General features: G+C 54.1%; 11 protein-coding genes across 11 annotated transcripts; 6 read left to right on the top strand and 5 right to left on the bottom strand.

The window, feature by feature from the left end:
- Window positions 1-129: 129 nt before the first annotated feature.
- N7459_008329 (NADHX epimerase) lies at window positions 130-1,127 on the bottom strand (the record flags this gene model as incomplete). Its single annotated transcript, XM_056947497.1, has 5 exons — window positions 130-561; window positions 660-754; window positions 825-890; window positions 949-1,057; window positions 1,116-1,127. The coding sequence occupies 5 exons, from the start codon at window positions 1,125-1,127 to the stop codon at window positions 130-132; spliced, it is 714 nt and encodes a 237-aa protein (XP_056797007.1).
- Window positions 1,128-1,504: 377 nt separating this feature from the next.
- Window positions 1,505-2,118, top strand: N7459_008328 (mitochondrial 37S ribosomal protein bS16m; the record flags this gene model as incomplete). The annotated part of the gene is made up of 3 exons (XM_056947496.1): window positions 1,505-1,581; window positions 1,704-1,896; window positions 2,074-2,118. 3 exons carry the CDS (start codon window positions 1,505-1,507, stop codon window positions 2,116-2,118), a joined length of 315 nt encoding a protein of 104 aa, XP_056797006.1.
- Window positions 2,119-4,262: 2,144 nt separating this feature from the next.
- Window positions 4,263-6,089, top strand: N7459_008327 (uncharacterized protein; the record flags this gene model as incomplete). Its single annotated transcript, XM_056947495.1, has 1 exon — window positions 4,263-6,089. One exon carries the CDS (start codon window positions 4,263-4,265, stop codon window positions 6,087-6,089), a length of 1,827 nt encoding a protein of 608 aa, XP_056797005.1.
- A 1,447-nt stretch (window positions 6,090-7,536) lies between these two features.
- On the bottom strand, window positions 7,537-10,298 carry N7459_008326 (glycosyltransferase; the record flags this gene model as incomplete). The annotated part of the gene is made up of 5 exons (XM_056947494.1): window positions 7,537-8,335; window positions 8,413-8,763; window positions 8,827-9,190; window positions 9,243-9,403; window positions 9,457-10,298. 5 exons carry the CDS (start codon window positions 10,296-10,298, stop codon window positions 7,537-7,539), a joined length of 2,517 nt encoding a protein of 838 aa, XP_056797004.1.
- A 555-nt stretch (window positions 10,299-10,853) lies between these two features.
- N7459_008325 (MARVEL domain-containing protein) lies at window positions 10,854-11,546 on the top strand (the record flags this gene model as incomplete). The annotated part of the gene is made up of 1 exon (XM_056947493.1): window positions 10,854-11,546. The coding sequence occupies one exon, from the start codon at window positions 10,854-10,856 to the stop codon at window positions 11,544-11,546; it is 693 nt and encodes a 230-aa protein (XP_056797003.1).
- A 504-nt stretch (window positions 11,547-12,050) lies between these two features.
- Window positions 12,051-13,434, top strand: N7459_008324 (mitochondrial 37S ribosomal protein mS45; the record flags this gene model as incomplete). Its single annotated transcript, XM_056947492.1, has 2 exons — window positions 12,051-12,527; window positions 12,751-13,434. 2 exons carry the CDS (start codon window positions 12,051-12,053, stop codon window positions 13,432-13,434), a joined length of 1,161 nt encoding a protein of 386 aa, XP_056797002.1.
- A 381-nt stretch (window positions 13,435-13,815) lies between these two features.
- On the top strand, window positions 13,816-14,055 carry N7459_008323 (uncharacterized protein; the record flags this gene model as incomplete). Its single annotated transcript, XM_056947491.1, has 1 exon — window positions 13,816-14,055. The coding sequence occupies one exon, from the start codon at window positions 13,816-13,818 to the stop codon at window positions 14,053-14,055; it is 240 nt and encodes a 79-aa protein (XP_056797001.1).
- A 270-nt stretch (window positions 14,056-14,325) lies between these two features.
- On the bottom strand, window positions 14,326-14,958 carry N7459_008322 (uncharacterized protein; the record flags this gene model as incomplete). The annotated part of the gene is made up of 2 exons (XM_056947490.1): window positions 14,326-14,605; window positions 14,831-14,958. 2 exons carry the CDS (start codon window positions 14,956-14,958, stop codon window positions 14,326-14,328), a joined length of 408 nt encoding a protein of 135 aa, XP_056797000.1.
- A 1,114-nt stretch (window positions 14,959-16,072) lies between these two features.
- On the top strand, window positions 16,073-17,991 carry N7459_008321 (uncharacterized protein; the record flags this gene model as incomplete). The annotated part of the gene is made up of 8 exons (XM_056947489.1): window positions 16,073-16,096; window positions 16,150-16,282; window positions 16,339-16,844; window positions 16,911-17,259; window positions 17,318-17,658; window positions 17,711-17,805; window positions 17,847-17,906; window positions 17,970-17,991. 8 exons carry the CDS (start codon window positions 16,073-16,075, stop codon window positions 17,989-17,991), a joined length of 1,530 nt encoding a protein of 509 aa, XP_056796999.1.
- Window positions 17,992-18,407: 416 nt separating this feature from the next.
- Window positions 18,408-19,231, bottom strand: N7459_008320 (putative cell wall protein; the record flags this gene model as incomplete). The annotated part of the gene is made up of 2 exons (XM_056947488.1): window positions 18,408-19,079; window positions 19,145-19,231. 2 exons carry the CDS (start codon window positions 19,229-19,231, stop codon window positions 18,408-18,410), a joined length of 759 nt encoding a protein of 252 aa, XP_056796998.1.
- Window positions 19,232-20,348: 1,117 nt separating this feature from the next.
- N7459_008319 (uncharacterized protein) lies at window positions 20,349-21,638 on the bottom strand (the record flags this gene model as incomplete). Its single annotated transcript, XM_056947487.1, has 1 exon — window positions 20,349-21,638. One exon carries the CDS (start codon window positions 21,636-21,638, stop codon window positions 20,349-20,351), a length of 1,290 nt encoding a protein of 429 aa, XP_056796997.1.
- Between the last annotated feature and the right edge of the window lie 34 nt (window positions 21,639-21,672).

Genomic DNA, 21,672 nt, shown 5'->3' with positions numbered 1-21,672 from the left:
GTCACATTAACGACGACAATGCAAGACCATATCATTGGCTGGCAATTTCCTCTCTCTCTTCTAGTGTCTTGTGCCGCCTAGTAATGATCCTCGCTGCGCATCTGTTCTAACTAGATAAAAACGGAGCTCTCAAAGCCTCCCTTCGGCATCAACCCCAATCTCCATAACCTGATCGAGCCCCGGATACTGCGGACAATCGAGTCCGTACTTCTCCGTAATCGACTTGGTCAGGAACCGACCGCCGATAAAATGCCGACCACGGTAGAACTTCACGCACGGCTTCGGTGCCGTCAAACTAATCAGCGCCTGTGGCATAAAAGTCGCTCCTGGGCCTTCCTTTGGCGGTCCGCTCTGGATATCCCACGAGCTGGGAGCGTCAATGCTCAACACAGGCACGGACGCGGCTTCGATTTGCGACACGATGGGGCCGAAGGGGTCGCGCAGCGGCCCGCCGAAGGAGAAGCCGAAGATGGCGTCAACGAGGAAGTCCGTTTCTTTTAGCGCGGTGGGAAAGTCAGTGATGAAAGGAACCGCGAGATTATGTAGTTGTGTTTTCAGGCGCTGGGATCGGCTGTTAGCGTCATATCGCTCAAGTATCCAGCAGGCAGTCTGCAATGTCTCGCGGGGGAGGGTAGGTAGTTGGGCGGGGACTTGTGTACTTGATAGAGCTCGTTTTTGCCTTCCTTGGGGTAATAGACCGATGGCGTGTAGCCGTATTGGGCAAGGTGTCGCGCTGCGACAAGGCCATCTCCTCCTGGAATTGGCGTGTTAGACGGAGGATTGGGCCTTGGGCTGAGTTCCCGGTCAAGGTTGACATGACGTACCGTTGTTCCCAGGGCCGCAGACGACCAGAATGTTCTTTCCTGCGCTCAAAGGGTGTACCCTCCACACTAAATAAAAAATAGTCAGTATACTACACTGCTGGGCTTGGCGGAATGAATCACTCACCGGCCTGAGATACCGACAGGCCCGCCAGCTCCATCAGCTGATCAAGGGACCAGCCGCCGATTTCCATCAGGTCCTTATCAAGCGAAGCGGCATCTTTGGCCGAGATTGCCTGGTATAGGCTTCCGTCAGGAGGATCGTCCACGAATACTGCCTTCTTGAAAACATACCTTCAGTGACATTGTGGTTGACTGGGCGTAACGACGAACAGTGGGAAACAGATGACGTTTAGCCGGTAGCGAGCGAAACATAAAAGTGTTGAAATCCGGGATGAGGACTGCGTTGGTTAAGCCTGAAATCAACCCGTCCTAGAACTTTGAATTCGCTCGCGTGCAGCAGTAAAAGTAGAAACCAGCCGGAGACCTTGTCGAATGGACTGATATAGTTAGTTACATCAGACAGACCCATTTGCATCATACCCCGCCAGCGCTAGTCCCTATTTGGATCACCCGGGATATCTATTCTTCCGCTCCCTGAACTTTTGCGGAGCGCAATTTGGTCTCCATCCAGGACAATTGCTGCTCCCCATCTCAGTTGTGGTCAAGACACATCCGACACCATGGTCGTCCGAATTCGGCTGGCTCGCTTCGGCAACAAGCACAACCCCTTTTACAACATTGTCGTTGCGCAGGCACGGTACGTGAATCCTCGTGGTTCTTGTCTGCGATCTTCAACATCGCCGACACTGTTCCCATCCCACGGAACGATTGACACATATGGGAATTTCCCAAGAATCACACACTAACAGTCACTGATAGCTCCGCTCGCGGTGCCAAGCCCATGGAAGTCATCGGTACCTACAACCCCATCCCGAAGCGTCCCACGAACCTTTACGACGAGAACGCCAATGCGCGGCCCTACAAGGAGATTGCACTTGACCGGGCGCGCGCAAGGTATTGGCTTGGTGTGGGTGCACAGCCCAGTGATCCGGTGTGGAAGTTGATGGGGATGGTGAGTTGCGTGTGCATATGGTCTTTGCTGGCGTTCGCGGTGTGAGATGAGAAGCCGATGGAATGGCGATGAGTGTTTGATGTTGTCACATTCTTTTTGCAAATGGAAGAGGCATTTGCATGGTGTTTAAGGTTTTTTTTTTGAGCTTGTCAACTGACGCGATCCGACTTTACCCAGGCTGGCCTCGTTGAGCCGAAACCTGCCACCTACAACAAGGCGTAACGTCCCCATCAACAACGGCTACGGCTGGAACCGACGAACGCTTTCGACCGTTTCTGCTGGAAGCTTTGTATGGGCGACAGCGTACAATGTTCTCGCTGCGGGCTACCCAGGACAACGGTATATGCAAGACACATCGGCCTCCATCGACATCCTCACGGGGCACGTGTAGGCTGAAGTACTCAGTGCGATGGACATCTTGAAAAAGACGGATCATGTCGCTATGTTGATCATCGCTATGGCCCTCTGGCCATGACTCTGTATTCTTGTTTGGCATTTATGGCGTTTATTACGGGTTAGGTTACATTTTGAGAACCTCGCCCATTCTTTTTGGGTGATGTTAGGAATCCGGAATCTCTTTGTACATTACATGCAGCCCTTGCCCGGGTGAGTGAGCAGCTCGCGGCAATACAATTCTGATCATTATGACTTGATCTTGCGGCGAGTAATGAAGAGGAAGAGTGTTCTCCATATCCACCTGAAATGGTTCCGTGATTGCATCGATACTAGTATAGTAGAGGGGGGCAGTAGTACATACTGTATGGGGAGCCGTGAGTATCCTTGGATAAGGGACAGATTAGTCCTCGTATACGCGCATCGCCTCCAGCGCGATCGCGACTCGAAAGGCGCAGGTGACGCGCCTATGACCGCTGCTTGTTCCAGGCACAAAGAGCTGCTAAGCCCCATCAGGTCCGGCGTCGAGCGGCGCTTCTCTCCACGGCCCAACCACACAGCCGAACAGCCTCGATAAGCCCAAGCCATTTCCCGGCACGGGCCAATCTCCTGCGGTGCCGGGGTTGCGCCCGAGGCGATTGGGCGGCGACCCTGGAGGATCGCCGGCTTTTGAGTTTGCAAATTCCATGGGTTCGGGCTGACGGCTTGCGATGGGATTCTTGTGTACGACCTCTCCCAATGAACACGATGGAGGTGGATGGTGAAGGAGGGAGAAGGAGGTGGTGGTGGTGGTGCCTGGGACAGCACAGACTCGCTCCATTTCTGCGCCTGTCTTTCCCCAGATGGTGGAGGATGATCAGGAATGCCGGCGCACGGAGTCGGGGCCCTGGTGCCTGGTCGTCGGTTGGAGGGGATCGTGGTCGCGAGCCCATAAGGTGCGATCCCGATCGACCTTTTTGAGGTGGTGTTGATTTCCCGGGGAATTGCGTTCTCAACCGGAGACAGCTGCAAGTGCGTTGAGAAGGCGTGTCTGCCTTCGGCACCAACAGGGTACAATAGGGACCCCGATACAAGAGTCCAGCAGGTACTTCTGTCGACAGGGATTGATTGGGAGTACCTCCCCGGCACTACATGGTTGCTCTTGTAAAGTCTATAGCAGCTATGATGTATCCTAGATATCGTCGAATCGAAGATGCTAGATGAACAAGTCTCGCCAGATAGCTAGATATGCCTAGATGCATACATCCACTTTCTAGAACCCCCCGAGGCACCAAACCGGGGCATTCCACATTCCAGCGCTGCGCGCACGCACTTTGCCCACGTTCTGCAACCGGCCAGGTGTTCCAGGACCCGGGGTAATTACCGTGACCGGTTCTGTCATCTACCGGTGAGGTACTTGCGCTGAGTAGGGGCCACTCATAGTGCCTCGCCGTAGCCACCCACGTACCGCACGCGTCCGCCACCCCTTCAGTCGCGTCGTCCCAGCAGATCCATGGATCTGGCACCTGTGGGCGCTCAGCGTCCTCGACCGTTCCGGACTCTTTTCTTTCCCCCCTTCCCTTCTTCCCCTTCTCTCTTTGCCCCCCTCCCCTCCACCTTTTCATCCTTTTCCCTTTTCCTTCTCCATCGCGCTTTCCCTCATCTCGTTGCGATTCGCTCTGCTCTCACCCATCTGCGCCCGTCTTTGCCCTCACCTGAACGGAATCACCGCGAACCCACGCGCTCTGTCGCAGATCCGATGAGGAGCGAACGTCCCGGCGCCTTCGACCCCCGATTGAATCGCTGATCTCGCATCCTTCTGCCCTCGCGCCCCTCGGACCGTACAATTCCTGTCGCGTTCGCTGTGCGCCGCCCCTCTCTCATCGCGACTCCTTTTCTATTCCCTGCTCCTCGTTCGGTGGCTTCCTGATCGCCTCCACCCCCCGTGTCGCGAAGATCGATCGATCTTCGCCAGAAATCAAACTTCGTGAGGGATGAGCGGCAGCTCGAACCAGTCCACTCGCACGAGTCCAGGCTCTTTCGGAACGACACAGCGCACAGAGTCTGTCTCTTCTGGTTCATCGCCGCTCCAGCAGCCACGCCCTCCTTCCCAGGCGCCCGTGACGAACCAGCATGCGATGTCGACCGACGTGTATAGCCCGACTGTCTCGCAAGCGCCAACATCTCTAGGCCCCTCCTTCTCCTACCCCTTTTCGCCCCTCGGCCCGTCTACCTCTTTTGACGGCGGAATGCGCCTCAACGACTCCGACCGCAACCTCCAGGGCCTAAACGGCCTGGGGCGCGCCAGCAGTGGCGGTGCGATTCTGATGCGCAAACTCCCGCGCAATACCAGCCGCGAAGCCCTCCGTAGCATGCTCCTTTTCGCCAAGGATTTTGTCGATGCCGACTTTGTGAATTCGGATCTTCCGGAAGATGACGGTTTCCTGAGCGCGATCGCGCGCTTCAACACTCTGCCTGCCGCCGAAGAAGCCCGCGCCCTTCTCGATGGCAAGCCGAACTCGAAGAATGACGCGAACATGGTGGTCGAAATGTACCCCGGCCCCGTGGGATCCAGCCTCTCTAACGCGCGTCGCAACACAATTGATCACACCGCCACCCGCGGATTGCTGGGTGGCGTGTCCTCGAATGGACCCTTGTCGCGCCAGTCGTCGCGTTTCAACGGCACGTTCCAAAGCCTGGAGCGCCTGTCCGCCGCCAATCCGTCCTCCCAGGCCATCGGCGAAGGCTTGCCCGCCACATCCGAGTCTGGGTCGCGTCTACACAACCTCTTCTCCCCGCAGTCTCCGATCAGAAATGGCGTTGGCGATCTTCCTCGCGTCACCGGCAAGTCAATGATTGATGAGGACCCCGATGAGGAGACGGGCGAGCTGCTCAAAGATCCCGTGGGATACGCGGAAAACGGTCACTCGGCTTCGGCCTCCGTCCCGCGTCGCTCCACCAACCCCCAGATCCCGACCGGTCGCTTTGCCAATCTGTCCCTCTCGACAACCATGTCTTCGCCACCTCTGCCCAACTATGCCTCCGGTGGTCCCAGCGGCCAGCGCATGAGTGCCAGTGGACCTTCTTCTGCGTATCCGGGCTCTGTCAACCATGGTCATGGCTTCCCCTACAGCAGTCAACACACCCCCCGTCACAGCTTGCCTGCAGCAAATCCAAACGACCTGAACCCGCCATGCAACACACTCTATGTGGGCAATCTGCCCCCCGACACCTCGGAGGAGGAGCTGAAGGCACTTTTCTCGAAGCAGCGTGGCTACAAGCGACTCTGCTTCCGCAACAAGCAGAACGGACCCATGTGTTTTGTTGAATTCGACGAGGTTGCCATGGCCAGCAAGGCCCTGAACGAGCTGTACGGTTACAAATTGTCCAACAGCGTCAAGACTGGTATTCGATTGAGCTTCTCCAAGAACCCTCTGGGTGTACGCTCGGGCCAGCCTGGCAGCATGAACCCAGCCAACCCGCTCTCTGCACCTGGTGCAGTGCCTGGAGGTAGCAGCTTGGGTGCCATGCATAATCATATGTTCTCGTCGGTAAGCGGGCCGCCGCCGGGGCTCGCGGCTCCCCCAGGTCTCGCCATGCCGATGCCTGTGCGCAACGGCAATCCGATGCACGCACAGGGAAACCCGCATGCTATGATGAACAACGCGTCGTTCAATCACAACTCCGGCCTCGGCATCCGAACCAACGGAGGCAATTCCATGATGATGTCACCGCCGCCCGGAAACGCTGCCAACACCAACGCGGGGCCGAATCTGAACGGCTTCAATTCCTTCTACCCCGACTACATGATGGGTCGCTGAGGCCCCAAGCATTATATTTGAGATAATGTCCGGCATGTTTGATGAACGAACTGGGGTATTGGCGTATTGGGGGTTCCTTTCGTTTCGCGAGTTAGATCAGCATTCGGCGGCTGCATACCTCTCGGGAGTATTGATTGATTCGGGACTCTGCTTTTTCTGTTCTCTCCTGATTTAATCCTTTCTTGTGCTTGGCTCTCTTCTTCTCCGCTTCTCCTTTTCTCATGGTTCGTTTTTGCATGGGGACTCGGGCGCTCTTTCTTCAACATTCCTTATTTCCCCTTGGGAGGATTGCATTTCAGGTCATTGCAAAGCTTGTATTCCTATCGTGGTCGGGACTCGGCGCTCGCACAGCGCATTTGATTTTTTTCGACCATTTGCGTTCATCACACTCCTCATACCCTTGTGTTGTTTTGATGTCTGGTTTTGCTTGTGTTCTTACTTCGCCTGTGCAGCCCTCGGGGGTCAGGGTAATGCATCCGCTATGATGTGCCTGACCTGCCTAGGATTTTCTGTACGGAGTCTTATTTGACCGTGATTCCCCTTTACAATTACTTGATTTGTGTCTTTTTTTCATCAATGCATCTTCACGTGTGAACCGGAAATGGATCTTGCTATTTTACTTGTTCCTTGCAATACTGGTGTCCTCTTACGCAAGACGAAAAGGTTGTTATCTGGCTTTCTCTGTCGCTGCCTTCGCTCCTAATTTTTCCTCGACTCCGATGGCATGGACTACGCAATGCCGTAGCCTCGGCTTCTCCAGTTGACCACGCATCATCGCTGGCGTTCCCTCATGGACTCTCCCGTCATCCATTCAACGATGTCTTCCAACGATAAGGAAAGACATCCAGACCATGCGGATCTGCTTCATTCGGCTTCATAGCGGATTTGCTCAGAGACCTGGTTATGCTTGTCATGCTTCTCACTCATCTCATGTGCATTGCCGTTGTGTCGTGTTCTATCATGACAGGCCTGATCTCCCTTGCCGGCGCTTTCTTCGTGTTCGGAGACCAGGAAAGCTCCCTGTGTGATAGCCTGCTGGCTGCCTTAATGATCCGCGGTGTGGGATACAATTAGGATGATGGGCGTGCTATCTCTTATCACTTGGTTTTTACCCATCTTTTGCCCCTTGCTTTGCTTGGTGGTGCTGATACTGATATTGATACATTTGCTTCGATCTGTACTTGATACAATGAACGGGTTGCAAACTTACTTTGCTGTATATCTTGGCAGAATGTAGCTTCGCTGATTCTATCTTTGAGTCTTTGGTCGATTACTTGTCTAGTTCTTCGCAGGGACTTCTGCTAGTTAAGTCCTTTTGATCCATCGACGATCCATACTGGAGAATTCATCACATTCAATATGTCTGTATGATTCATACTCACACGCTGAGGGCCAGCTCAGTCGATGTCACCTGTGCTAGTTCACAACAGGAATACAGTCATCGGCACTACCAATGCACCGCACTGTCTCTAGTCGACAATATATCATCATATCGTGAGCATAAACCAGCCACATCCACCCGAGTCGCTCTCTCCGTTTCAAGAACCCACACCTCGTCCCACCGCGCCTTGTCAATCTGTTTCGCCGATCTCTTTCGCATAGCGCTCCGCAGTGATCGATAGATCCCTTGGTTTGGATAGGCGACCAGACCAATTGTCGCAGACCCCGTCTTAAACGCTAAGCTAGCCAGACCCTTGCCCAGGCCCTCAGCGACTCCAAGAGAACCGCGCTTCTTTTTCCCACGGTATGTGTGCACAACAACGTCAGTGAAGCCCTCATATACTCCGTGCGTGAACACGGACCACGCCACGACCATCCCGCTTCGCCAATCGTGCACCGGGGCATTGGTGCACACTTTCTCGCCATAGAACCGAGGGACAGCCCTCATGCCCTCCGCCGCGGCGAGGGGTAGATCCACGAAAGCGCCTCTCGAAGAGCGTCCCAGAAACTTGGCGAGGCTAATCGCCGAGGCGAGCGCCATTTGCTTTGCGTAGGAGTTGTTCGGGTCAGGCTCTACACCAGGGCTATGCAACGATTGATCTGTCATCCGAGAATCGGCGTCGGCTGCAGAAAGGGTCTCTGTAGTCTCGGCGCCAGTTCGAAGACGCCGGTACTCTTTGTATGGGTCAATGACGATTCCTGCCATCGCGTCCGCCATGCCGGCAACTGTTGATAGGGAGGCGGATGAGATGGCTGTCACGGGCTCCCATCTTCGGATCTCGATGTTCCATGGCTTTGTTTGGTATCTGGCTCTCGAGTCGTCAGTGACTTTTGCGGTTTAATTGCCTGAAGGGTAAAAGAAAGGGGTTGGCTTGGGCATTACCGTTCCAGATGCTTCTCTTGCAGGCGGCCCTGGTTCTTCAGCATCAATGCAGCCATTTTGGACAATTTGATGATATGCCGACCCTTTTTGACTTTCCAGACTGCTGGCTCGCCGGGTATAAGGTCACATTCCATCTTTTGACGAGGGAGATGTGCATGGAAAGAGGCAACTGCCGCCCGGACACCGTTTTCCTGGTTTATCTGCCCGGCTATTTCTCGAGCTGCCGAGGCAGTTTCTGGAGCCAAGCAGAATGTGATGGCGCTTGCTAAACGGTCTGCGGTGAGGTCTTTGTAGGGAATCGGCTGTGGGCCAGCACCGGTGAGGGCGATCATGTTGGCCCAGAATGGTTGACTGGGTACCGTTCTCGGTTATCTTGGATTCACATATCAGGTGGAGCGGAGTGGAGGTACTTACTCTCCAAAAAACGGAATGATAGTGGTCGGTTTCCCGTTTCTTAGACCACAGGCAGTCGTTCCTGCGCCGCCGTGGTGCACCACGGCGGCTACGTGCTGGAAAAGCCACTCATGTGGACAATCATTTATATAGTAGACGTTGGGATGCTCTTGGCCTTGCATATTACACCATCCGCTCGCGATTACGGCGCGAACTCCAGTTCGCTCGATGGCATCGAGTAAAATGCTCAATGTTTCCTCTACATTCTCGAGGATGATGCTGCCAAATCCAATGTATACCGGCGGTTGCCCGGACCGGAGAAAGGCTTCAAGCGCGGTGGGCGGGTCGTATGGTATCGGTTCACGGAAGAAAAACCCACATACATCTGCCTCTGTCAGCATCTGCTTCGTGCGAGTAGATACGGTGATCAAAAATACCAATATGGGACCCCCAGTCCCGAGGTTTCTCGACTAATGCGGATGACCAGCAGTAGGTGAAGGGCACACGAAGATTTTCAGCCAAGTTCGGGCCCTCTGTCGCGGGGATGAAGTCCAGGTCCAGAACATCTCTGCGCCACATGTTGATCAGATCTCCGAGACTGACGATACGTTAGTACGGTCAACCTGCATTTGTCGATGTGGAAAAATATACCCTTGCCATGTTAACCACTCAACAAAGTGGTATGAGATCAGATTGCCAATGGACGGGTCATTCCCCGAATATTCCACATTTGCCAGAGGATGCGGGAAAGCCCTGGTCCCAGTCCAAGGCATGGTGAACATGAGATGAACAGGCACACCGAGTGCTTGTGCACAATGAATGTGCGCGAAACTCGGTGGATTCGCGATGATAGCGTCCGCCACGAATGGCGTCTTCTCACGCGGGTCAGGCTCCAGACACGACCGCCAGCAGCCGTTGAGAATTTCCGCCATAGAAGCACGTTTGCGTTGGATATCGCCTGCGCGCAGACTTGCCATGCTGGGAATCATTCCGGGGTGGCGCACCATGTAGGACATGAGCTCGACCGGGTCGCCCCCGATGGAGAAAAATTCCAGGCCCGCGGTTGTGACGAGCTCTTCGAACATGGCATGCGTCGCGAGACGCACGCGGTGGCCATGCTTGCGTAGCTCGTTTCCCAGGGCCACGAAGGGTTGGACATCGCCACGGCTGCCCACCACTTGAATGACGATGTTGAGATGTAGGTCCCACCGAGAACTAGTGGGTGATGTCGATGGCGCTGTTTCGGGCACGGTGTGGGCTGCGTCGCGAAGTTGGTCATTCAAAGACCATTCGAGGTTCTGGCTGAAGTGGGACCCAACTCGCATATCCAGGCGGCCATCGTGAGTTGACAGGAGCTCCGGGAAGGCCGCTGTAGGGTGTGGCAGTAACCCAAAGGGAGTCGTTGGATGATCCACCCCATCTCTGCTAGGAGTGGCTTCATACGGTGGTGGAGGATCCCAATTCTCGGAGATGGAGTGTGTTGTTTCGACCATGTCGAGCCCCGTAGAAAATTCGAACTGCTATGTGTGTTGCTGGAGTCTTGAAAGGCAAGACTGTCACCCTGGAACAAGACAGTCGGGGCAGGCCAAGATCAAGCAGCGCAGAAAAAGGGCAAATGATCGACATCTGTGAGAAAAAGTCTATAAGTTTAGGAATGACTATATAATCCATCTATAGGAACAGAGACTGGACAAAGGGAGACCCATCGACTATACATTCGTCCTCGATTCCTTGAATTTGATTGGTTCCCTTGGGAAAGGGTCCCGCGGTTAGAAATACGAATACGTCCTGAATTGCCTGATTTGGAGTACGAGTACGATCACCATTTCCAGAATCGGACATGAGCTCTGTGAAAGGTTCCAAAAATGGCAACTAGAGACGCTAACTATGGCAACAAATATCTAGCGTCATCCCAGTCCAGGGAGACTCGTTTCTAATCCACTTGATATTTAAATTTCCTTCAAGACGCATTACAGTAACCCCTGGCAACACCGTTTCTCACCATTCCATTTCCCTCTGCATCACATCTACAACTGCCAGATCTCAACATGGCCAAACGAGTTCCCACCGTGCTCGACCAGTACTGGCACAAGCAGGGTGTCTGCGGTCTCGTCTCCCGTGCCATCCTCCGCACCCTCCAATTCGTCTTTGCTATCACCGTTGCCGGTCTCTATGGCGTGGATCTAGCCCATGCAACCAAAGTCAACACCACCGCGCCCGCAGAATGGGTGTACGCCGAAGTGGTCGCGACATTCTCGGCCATCACTTGCATTGTGCATTGCTTCGTCACGGTCGTCCATGTGGCATGGTCAGCGTGGGATGGGGTACTCTTCGTGCTCTGGCTCTCTCAGACGGGTCTCTTTGGGAATATATACATCTCTAGCGCGAAGAGCGACTACTACCAGCATGTCACAATGTCCGTTCCCCGGATGCGGGTGGCTGTCTGGATCGATTTGGTCAATATGTTGCTCTGGTTTGCAACATTCATACTGGGCATTGCTTGGTGCTGTCGTACGCGAAAGATCACACGTCGCACGGATCAGCTTGACAACGTTGATGAGAAATTGATGAACGACAACGATGACCAGGAAAGTGCCCTGGAGGACTACAGGAAGGAATTGGGGGCACTGGCTACCAAGCACGCTACCCTTGACAGGAAAAATGATGCGAGCGAAGGAGAGGGCGCTGGGGCTGAGACGGTAAAGCAGAGCAAGACGAACCCCGATGCCAAAGCTGTTTAGGCGATAGGGGCTTCATGCCTGATTCACAATCAGAATTCTTGTGTCCGTGACAACATTCGTTCTAGTTAGACGCGAAGAGTGGAATGGTTATCGAAAGGGGATCGCGTACAAATGCTCTGCAATGCCGGTGACGATATGACAATGGTATGACCTCTCTGTTTCTCTGCAGCCATCCATCTGTAGCTTCAAATCTTCATGAGGCCACTCGTGCGAGAAGATCTAGTCCTTTGCAAGTATCAACCAGATGTCAAGAAACCTCGAATCCAAGATATGCCGGGCGGGTCCGCTCACGTGACAACACCCGGCCAGGTTCGCGCGTCGAAAAGTTTCTTCCCCTGCCGCCAACACATCTCCAGAGCCCGCCCCCAACTCAACAATTGCAGCATTGGCTGTGGATGGCCGCTGCTCTGGTGGAATACTGTCTTAATTGTTGATCTGAATTCTTGAATTTCCTGTTTCCTGGTTGCCCGCTTTCTGGGTTTACCGATTCTTATCCTCGTCGAGATGCCACCCCGGATACAAAGCCGGCGTGTGCCCAACACCCTCCTTCCCTACCTCACCTCCTCATCATCTTCCTTATATTCCTCATCCGCCTCTTCCGTTATCTCACTATGCCCTTCATTACAATCACCTTCACGCCAATTCTCAGCCACGGCAGCTCCTCAGACGAAGCTTCGCCGGCAGATGTTCGAATGGCTCAGCACTGAAGGAGCCTCCCTCAAACACCATGTCCCTGGGGAGACCAATTATTTGACTCAATTCAAGGGTCGGGACGAAGGGGGTGCCCCGCGGCCATTCCCAAATAATCGGACGTTCATCAGCGAGAGTGTTCTGAGCGAGGACCTCCGAAATGAAGTTTATGTGCGGGTTGTGGAACAGAACAAGAGTCTACGGGCTGTCAGTGTGGAGCTTGGTATTGATATGAAGCGAATTGCCGCGGTCGTGCGGTTGGTGGAATTGGAAAGAAGACACCGGGCACAGGTATGCGATTTGGATCTTCAACCTTCTGCAATTCCCTATCACGTTCCCTTTCCTCCGACGCATATGATGAGACAACAAAAAATCGATTAGTCTTGAAGACTCAGGCTTACGGCTTGACTGGTTAAAACTTACCCTTTTCTCTGATCCTTTCGCCGTCATTTATTCTTTTGATGCCTTGACACATGCCCATTTCTTGGCCTCATGACTGACCACCTGCGATCAGGGAAAACCGTTAGCATTGCCATACGCTCGAGCTGTCCACGAAATGGTTCCGACCACACCGCTCGCTCAGCCAGGCGAGCGCCAAACATATCACGAACCCATCAACGACCTTCCTGCCCACCCTTCCACTGGTGCCCAGATTTTCTACCCTGTCCCCGAATCACGAGCATTCACACGTGTTGATGCGGGTCGTGTTTTCTCCGGTGCCCCAGCCCTGGAGAACGAGGCGGCCGCGAAGATCTCACACCCCTCCGATCTTGCTGAGGAGGTCATCCAGAACCCCAAATCGATCGAGTGGGTTGGCAAGGGCCAGAACGCGCGCCAGGTCCTCCAGCCTGCGGATGTGCGTATTCCGCACCCGCAGCTGGTCAAACTGGATATGGACCGTGCGGCGTTCCCTAACGAACGCCGGGTGGTTGCCCAGCGCCACGCCGAGCGCCTCGAGGCGCAAGAAAAGGCCGAGCACGAGCGCCGCCAGCGTGCCCAGGCCGCGCGCAAGAAGAACGTGAAGCACGTCGAGCCCGAGGGCGGACGCTTCGACTACCGCATCCAGAATGCGGTGTTCACCAAGGAGACCACCGGTGCCGACGGCCGGGCTCCGTGGGCCCCCGGTCGCCGCTACGGTGTACCGCTGGATGACCGCAAGCGCGGCATGGTTAAGATTCCCACCCGCGTCGAGGCCTGAACCTGGACTGGCGCAGATTAAATTCATCTTTTGGGCACAGGCCCTCCAGCGAGTGGCCTTTCCTGCGCGGCGTCATTGTTCCGGTGACGACAGCCCATTGTACTTGTACCTGCACATCTGTATGGCGGTGTCTATTTGACTATGTATCTATACCACATCATGGATTCGATTCCTTTCCACCTCGGGACCCGATACGGATTTTCTTTTCTGGTCATTGTATTCATTAATATAAACCAAACCAACCCGAACTAAACAGAACAAAACACCGAGAGAATCCGTCAATCACAGCGTATGATACGTATTTCAAATCCTCAAAGATGCCACCCCGAAAGACCGCAAAGACAGCTAGCTCATGAACACGTAAATCAGACCAAAGACCTCATGATCCAATCAATGAATCTCCCCAATCGACAGACACCTCCCCTCCCCTTGCGCACCCCAACCCACGCCTCGACAGCATCGGACTCGGCCTCCCTGCCGGCCAGGTCGCGCGCAAATAAGCTCCGGATCGAGATCAGCACATTCTGGACCCAGGTCGTGCTGGGAGCGTCGGTAGCCGCCGCCGCCGCCATCGCAGAGGTAGTAGCCATCGTACACGAGTCAAGTGTAGTACCCGTCTGACCGGTCCCGTGAGAGTGGGTTGAGAGGACTCTGACCGGACGTCGGATCGCGTAGACCGGATGATAAGCCAAGCGATGACTGAGATGCCTCTCAGACTGATTCGAGCGAATGCCGGGGTGAATCAGTCGGAGTCACAGCCTGAGCCACGATGGTGGCAGTCGCGACAGCAGGACGAACTGGGTATCACCAGTCGCCAGTGGAGGCGTGACGTAGTGGAGAGGAGCAGGGCTGACACCCGCTGGAATAAGCTGCGAGCTGCGTCGCGGGGTGTCAAGGTGAGATCAGCTGGGTGACAGCGTGGATGCAATCCCGGATAAACGAGGGGTGAAGCAGAAGGAGAAGAGAAGAGGGAGAGACGAGAGCTATATCTCCCCCGTCCAGCGCCAGGATCATCACCACCTGGACGGCTCTCACGCTGATAGTTAGATGCAGAGGGCCCATCCATCCGTTCCCCGGCGCCGGGTATGGTCTCGCCTTCTCTATGGCTGGCGTGGGCGATCGGTGCATGCAGCCTGCAGCCAGCGCAAAGCATGGGTCGTACGGCGTCATGCTACCGAGTTGAATTTGAGTCGAATGGGATGCGCGCGACGTGTGAAACCACTCGGGGTTTGTGCGACGGCAACACTTTTGTCCCCTTCTCCTTGCCCTGTCCGGATAGGACAACTGGTAGGCGATCCCGAGACCAGAGGCGGAATGAATTGAAGCCGGCTGAATGGTGGATCAGATGGAGATGGGCGGTGCGGTGTTGTTTAGAAGTGTAGATCGCGGGACGCACGCAGGACTCTGGGCGTATTGGTAGATCTGGTTCGCCGCAGGACGCGAGTGGAGAGGCGCAAGAAGCCATGTGTTTTGCTCGATCGTGGGAGCAATCTTGGGCGCATTGCTCTTTGCAGCGGGGTGCATGATAGTGTGTGGCGGGCTGGATTCGGGCGATGTTGGACTGCAGGCGTCGATGCACGAGGGCGGAGCCCGTCACTGGCTATTGGGGCTAGTTCACTAGTTGGTATCGCGGGCTCGTGATGTCGAGCACAAAGCTGGTTTTCAGCAAATTGGACGTGGGAGAGTCTGCTGAAAGTTCGGACTTCTCCATGATTATATAGCTTGTATACTGCCCGACAGGATAGAGCCCTAATAGTTGGGTTCACGCCCTAACATGCATCGCCATCTTAAATCATTCACTACATCCATACTTCATTCTTGCCATACACTTCTACTCGGTTCACTTATATTTCAATTAAGCATAGTCTACTATTTTCTTGGGTGATTTTTGCTTAGATACGCAAAACCGTCCAGTTGCTGTAGATAGACTACTTTTCCCTAAGACTAATATAAACATCGTACATGCCTGGTCCCATTAAATCAATTCGGCTATAACCTTCAAAGGATTATATTATCATAGAACAGGAAAGGGGAATGTAGATCAGGGTAGGGTAAAATTTCAGGCAAAAAGGTTCCCACACCCCTATTGGTCGGATGGAAGGCGGAAGAATCAGTATTCTGCCCGTCACAAGGAACCCTATTGATTGGCCCCTAGAGGGCGGTCAAATTCCTATAGCGCCTCTTATTGGCCGATTGGTCACCACTACGACCACCAGCCTTACCCTTTACAGAACTATGTAAATAGCATCAGTAGCCAAAATCTACAGCTAGATTTAGATCACCTAGTCATTCAAGACGAGGATTAAGCGCTCCACATACATTCTGTGGTGCATCCGTGCGGACGGTGACATGATCTTGCGCGATGTCCAAAGTGCCTATAAGTCGCGTGATTGATTGTGCCCAGCTGCTGGGGGCTGGAACATGACTCGAGTCCAGCGAAGACGAGATATTGAAGATGCGGTGCCCTGCCAGCGATGCTGTCAGGGGAAATAGGCAAGCCGCACAAGCTCAGTCGGTGCTTGTTTATTTGTCTGCTCGCATGGGGTGGACTAGTATCTGAAGTTCGCTCGGAAGTTCGCTCGCAAGGCTATATACACTCAATCATGCGCAAAAGGAATCGGCTCTGAGGCAGCGAGTCATGTCAACCTCCCCTGAATTAAGGGTTCGTGGCTGTATAAAGCAGAGCTCAGAGTCTCTGGTTGACCCAATTCACAGCGTGGTTCGCGTGAGAAGGAGTTCACCCCCCCCCCCCCCCCCCCCATCATGCGGATTGACAGTCGCTATCTACTAGCTGTGCTGGTTGGCATCACCACCATTTTGGCATTCCCGAAGCCTCAATTTCACGCCGGTAAGCCCCTCTAAAAGAGCTCCTTTCACGGGAGCTTGGCTTTCTCACCAATGCAGATCACTCAGAACTGCCTGCAACCCCCATGGCAAGCTCGTCGGACAAACGGGACTCGTCTTCGGCTAAAGCACTCTACGTGATCACCACTAAGGACGGCACGACTCGGGACCAGTTTAACTCCGAGGTCAAGGGATTTGACAACGGCGTCGGGTTGGAGAGTGTCCACGATGCGGTCGACTACCAGGTCTATACGACCCATCTCACAGAATCCCAAGCCGCCGAGATGGAGAAGATCGACTGTGTTCGCTACGTGTGGAAGGAAATGGACGAAGATGATGATAACGATGACTCGGACGAAGATCGAGCTACGCCTCTCTACGAACAGACGGAGCATAAGCTTGAGCGCCGGGCCCGAATCGTTCGCAGGAACAGTCCCACTCAACTGACATTGCTCTCATGGAATAAACCTGGCGTCCCGGAAAGCGATGATTATATAGCCGATTCTACTCTAGGGAAAGGGACCACTATATATATCATCGATACGGGCTTTAACCTGAATGTGCCAGTAAGTCTTCGAAGATCATTGCCGACGCTTTTCATCTCTCGAGATCATATATTAACATCAAACAAGGACCTGGCGAATACCGCAGATAGGCAGGTCCACTACTATGTAGTGGATAATGAGAAAACCCTCCCCCTGGGTAGATCCCTCAGCAATCCAGCATGGCGAAAGCCCCAAGATATGACAGACTGGTCAGATCACGGTACAGGTGTTGCCTGTGTGGCTGGTGGTCTTGTATACGGTGTGGCATCTAAAGCCAATCTCTTTTTGGTCAAAGCGAAGAACGCATGGCAGAAGCCCGGTGAACCTTTAGAGATATCAAAGTATCGACTTGCTGCACTATCGGAAGCAACCATGGTTGTCCTGGGCCATATCAGGACATATACAAGGGGAAAGGCAGTAGTCAATTTATCCTTGGGTTGGTTTCCTTACACTTCAAAAGCAGATTTGGGACCTCACGCTAACCTCCAAACCAGGCAAACCCGCCTCCCGGAAAGCAACGCAGCTATTTGATGACTTTATCGCAAGGCTTGAGCAGCTTGACACAGGCACAGTTACCTCAGCTGGGAATACTGGAACTACGCCGGGTAGTGGGTTAGAACAAAGGACCCCTACAAATCTAGGCACGGACAGTGACTCGCTGGTCACTGTTGGAGGGGTAAAGGATAATGGCAATTTGTGGCGACTCACTGTTCCCGAGAGGCCCAATCAGGCTGGATCGATGTCAGTCTATGCCCAGGCGGAGGATGTGGAGACCATAAATGCCTACGGGGCTGAAGCAGATGTTTCTGGGACCAGTTATGCAGCAGCAACTATCGTCAGTACTAAGCACCACTCTATCACTAGTATCCCTGCTGATTCTATTATAGTCCGGCCTCATGGCCTATTTCCTAGGGCACAAAGATTCTCCTCGTTATTTAAGGCCGGGCTTTGTTGCAATAGATCTGAAGGGGCTTGTTACGAGGTACGCTTTCCAGCGCTACCCGAATCCGACTATTTCCCCAGGCTATCCACCGCTATCTCATCTGGACGTGGGATACAATCTGGCCAGAGGGCCGTCTCAAGGTAAGGATTCTTCTACTCTGATTTTGTGAAGCTTCTGAGGGAGGTGCTGACTTTCTTCAATAGAATGCAGCGTCTCTCGACGTGACTTGAATGCAACTGAATGCGTGCTGGAGCCTGTACTAGATTTGTTAGATGAATGCTAAAGGCATATCCTATCTATTACCTGCTAGGATAGGGGAGGGGGATAAGAGAGGCTAGGCCCTGAAGGGCTATGGCGGTGATGGCGCTGGACTTCATAGAATCTTGAATTCCTGCGCGAGCAGAAGAAAAGGCGGTGACATTCACTGCAGATTATTCACTACACTAGTCATCAGTCAAGATACAGGTATCTTAGTGTGGTGCACCAGTCGAGAAACAGGCGGCCATCAAGTAAAATAGACAAAAAAAGTTAGACACGGAAGAGAAGCAGAGCCAAAGATACATCTTGGCAAAAAAAATACAGGTCATCCGACGCGAAGAAATGTCCACAGTAGCTTGGCGTTGCTCATCATGCGTCCCCGATTAGTGGAACAGGCCCAGAATGATAGGAAGAGCGATGGCCAGGAGCGACGAGCTCGGGGCCAGAACCGAGCCGGCGTTGAAGGCCGGCATGGAAGAGGGCATGGACGACGGGGCGGCGTGGTGGCTCAGAGGGGTGGAGCGGACGGGCGATGGGGTCGGGGGTGCGTAGGCAGGGGCGGTGGTGATGGTGGGAATCACAACCGGGGTAGTGTAGGTGGGAGGGATCATCACCGGGATGTAGGTCGAGGTAGTAGATGCCTCAGAGATCGTCTCGGGGGTCACAGGCAAAGGCGCGGGAGTAGTGGTGGTCTCAAGCACAGGCAAAGGCGCGGGAGTAGTGGTCTCAAGCACAGGCACGGACGTGGGAGTAGTCGTGGTCTCAGGCACGGGCTCGGGGCAGGGCACGGCGTCGTGCTGATCATGGGTGCCGGCACCAAAGCGGACACCAGGACCACCAGGAATGCCGACATCGTACCCAGCGCCAGCATTGTGCTCGGAGTCGACACCAGGACCGCAGGGGCCGTGGGTTTCGCTGTGGGTGCCAGCTCCGAAGTTCACGCCAGGGCCGCCGGGGATACCAACATCGAAGCCGGCTCCAGCGTCGTGCTCGTTGTTGCCAGTAGCAGGAGCAGCATCGGGCTTGTCGTCACCACCAAGAAGAGGAACACCGTTCTATAATTCTGCATTAGTCGATCTTGACCACAAACGACAGGCAATCCATGTGGTTCGGAACTTACCAGCTGGGGCGCAGACAGAACTGTCGCAGGGCCCACGGCCAAGATCAGGCACAGAGCGGCCGAGAGGGAGAAAGTCTTGGGGGACATTGTTCTGAGGATTAAAATGTTGCTTGTAGAGCTCGGAGGAATGAATCCGAAGATATTAAAAGAGTGTTTGTCGAAAGATGGAAATGAATGATTTGAGGAGCGGGCTCCGAGAAGGTCAGAAGAACGAATGACTGTCCGAGACTGTTTGATCGAATAGATGATGGAAAGAGAGAGCTGGGGCCGTAAACCCTGGTCTTTATGTAGTTTTCCAGAGAGGCCGCATCCGAGTGTTCGAGGGGCATCGTGGGGAGCCAAGGGCTAGTCAGGAGTCAGGTTGCTGCAAGGCCACGACTAGCCCTTGGTGGCTTCCCTTAGGACCGCCACAAGGACTGCGATCGGCAAGGTACCAAAGGGACCAGATTCGCCAAAGATAGGACGATATCGCGTGGGAGAGATCACATCTATTCGCCGTGGTCGAGAAACATGATTCGCGAGCAAGGTATGCATCGACGGCGTTATCGCCGACTGGAGGCATATGTACATGCCCCAAGCGAGTACACTCCGAGCGTCTGCGAAGTTTATGCATGAGCCCGAGCATCCGAGCTGTCGTAAGCTCAACCTGGCTAGGATTAACCGGATCCTCGCTGTCGCGGTGATTGCATGGAGACTGCACCACACGTGGGGCATGGGGGATTGAAGGTTGCAGAACCTATGCAAGGAGCACAGGGGCTCTTCACACACAATCCCCACCATAGGAGGCGCCTGTAGGATGTCTAGGGCGATATCATCGGACTTGATGATTGGCTGGCTCCGGGATGAACACATCACACGCAAGGTATATATCAATATCAATGACCACAGGGGAAATCATAGAACCTTGTCCGGACTCGATGCCCTTCTAGATGAAGGGAAAAGGCATCACCCTGGAAACGAGGAGGGGCTGAAACCAGGTGGAACAATCATCAAATTTCAACATACGCAGGATATCTCGTGAAGTCGTGAAACATGTCCGCTGCTAGAAACAAAAAACTGGGATGAACAATGGTGGGTAACACCAACTTGCTCAAGGGCAACAAGAAAAGAAGCATAAAGAATCGGATATGCATGCACAACCCGCCAATGTCGATAGATCACAAAGCCATCAAGCAATCGATTGTGGAGGATTCGTCTTTCCAAATCAGAATTTACCCAAACTCGATAGTCCAAACGCTGTGCCAAAATTGGTGGAGTTCTTGAACTTGATTTCTGGTTCCTGCTCCTCTGCGCCTCGGCTAGATACTTCCGGGTCAGACTCGCTGGGGTCGACTGATGCCCCAGAGCTCGACAGAAGTCGCTTTGCCTGATCAAGGAGCTTCTGGTCCAGTTCATTCAGGAAACTACTGTCGTGTTCCTCGTCGTTAGTCAGACCCAGTGGGCCCTTGAGGGCCGGATCGTCCGGCAAATCGGGAAAATAGGACTCTGCATGTTCGATAGGCTGGTGGGCTTTCGTAGCCGCCGGCGCCAGAGGGATTTCCTCCTGACTCTGCGGCTCCTCGAGGGGAGAAGCCTCTTTGGTGGACCGTTGGCTCCCGTCGGCTTCAAAGATCGCCATCGGCGTGTGACCAGCATCCCTCACGAGGTTCTCATTGGGCGGGCCGAGGTCTGACAGCTTCAGTTTGAGACTGTTTCGATGTTCCACGTCGGGCCTTGCAGGCGCCGAAGGGGCCGGGGCAGGGGACGTCTCCAGGGGCGACGGAGATGGTGGGGTGATAACGCGGGCCACAACGCCCGGTGGCAAAGCACTGGACTTGAGGGTAATTCCATCGAGCCTGCTATCCAGCTTCTCAATTGGCACCGGTACACTGACCGTTGCCCCTGAGGTATCAACCGGTCGGGACCGGGGGGAGAGGGCCGCATCCAGGGATGGAGGATTACTGGCGCTCCCTTCGATGATCGGCGACAGATGAGTGTTGTCTGGGATCTCTTCATCGCGGAATACTCTCGTCGGCCGTCCTCCTGGACTGGAGCCCTCCCAGACTTGAGCTGAGTGCAAGCCGGTGTCATTGGGTGCTAGGGGTGGCAGTGTACCGAACGTCGACTTGCCAAGGTGAGGTGCTGATGCATTTGCATTTGTCAACAAGCTTCTTTGACTCTTCAGCAAGGCCTCCAATTCTGCAATCTTCGTCTTCAAAAGCGACCGCTCTTTCTCCCACAGTCGTCTTTCCTGTGCAAACAGCCTCCGTTCCGCCTCAAAGGTCGCCCGTTGGTTGTCAAGGAGTTCTCGTGACTGATCGATATAGGATGTATCCACGACAAGCGACTGCTGATGGGATATCTGCGAGTTTATCGCTGGCTGATACCTTGAGCTCGCTGAGGGGGTGCTCCCCGAAACTGATCTCGTGCGGCGGAGCGGCGTTGAGGTGGGTGAAAAGCGCACCTCCTTGTACACACTACCATGCCCCTCTGGCAGCTTCGAGAAGGATTTCATGTTGAGCGAAAACGACCGGTCGCGTGATGTCGGA

This window comes from Penicillium hispanicum (genome assembly GCF_028827665.1).
Source record: "Penicillium hispanicum strain IBT 35686 chromosome Unknown utg000007l_segment0_segment0, whole genome shotgun sequence".
Classification (NCBI taxonomy): Eukaryota; Fungi; Ascomycota; class Eurotiomycetes; order Eurotiales; family Aspergillaceae; genus Penicillium; species Penicillium hispanicum.
This window is presented reverse-complemented; position numbering and strand designations above follow the sequence as displayed.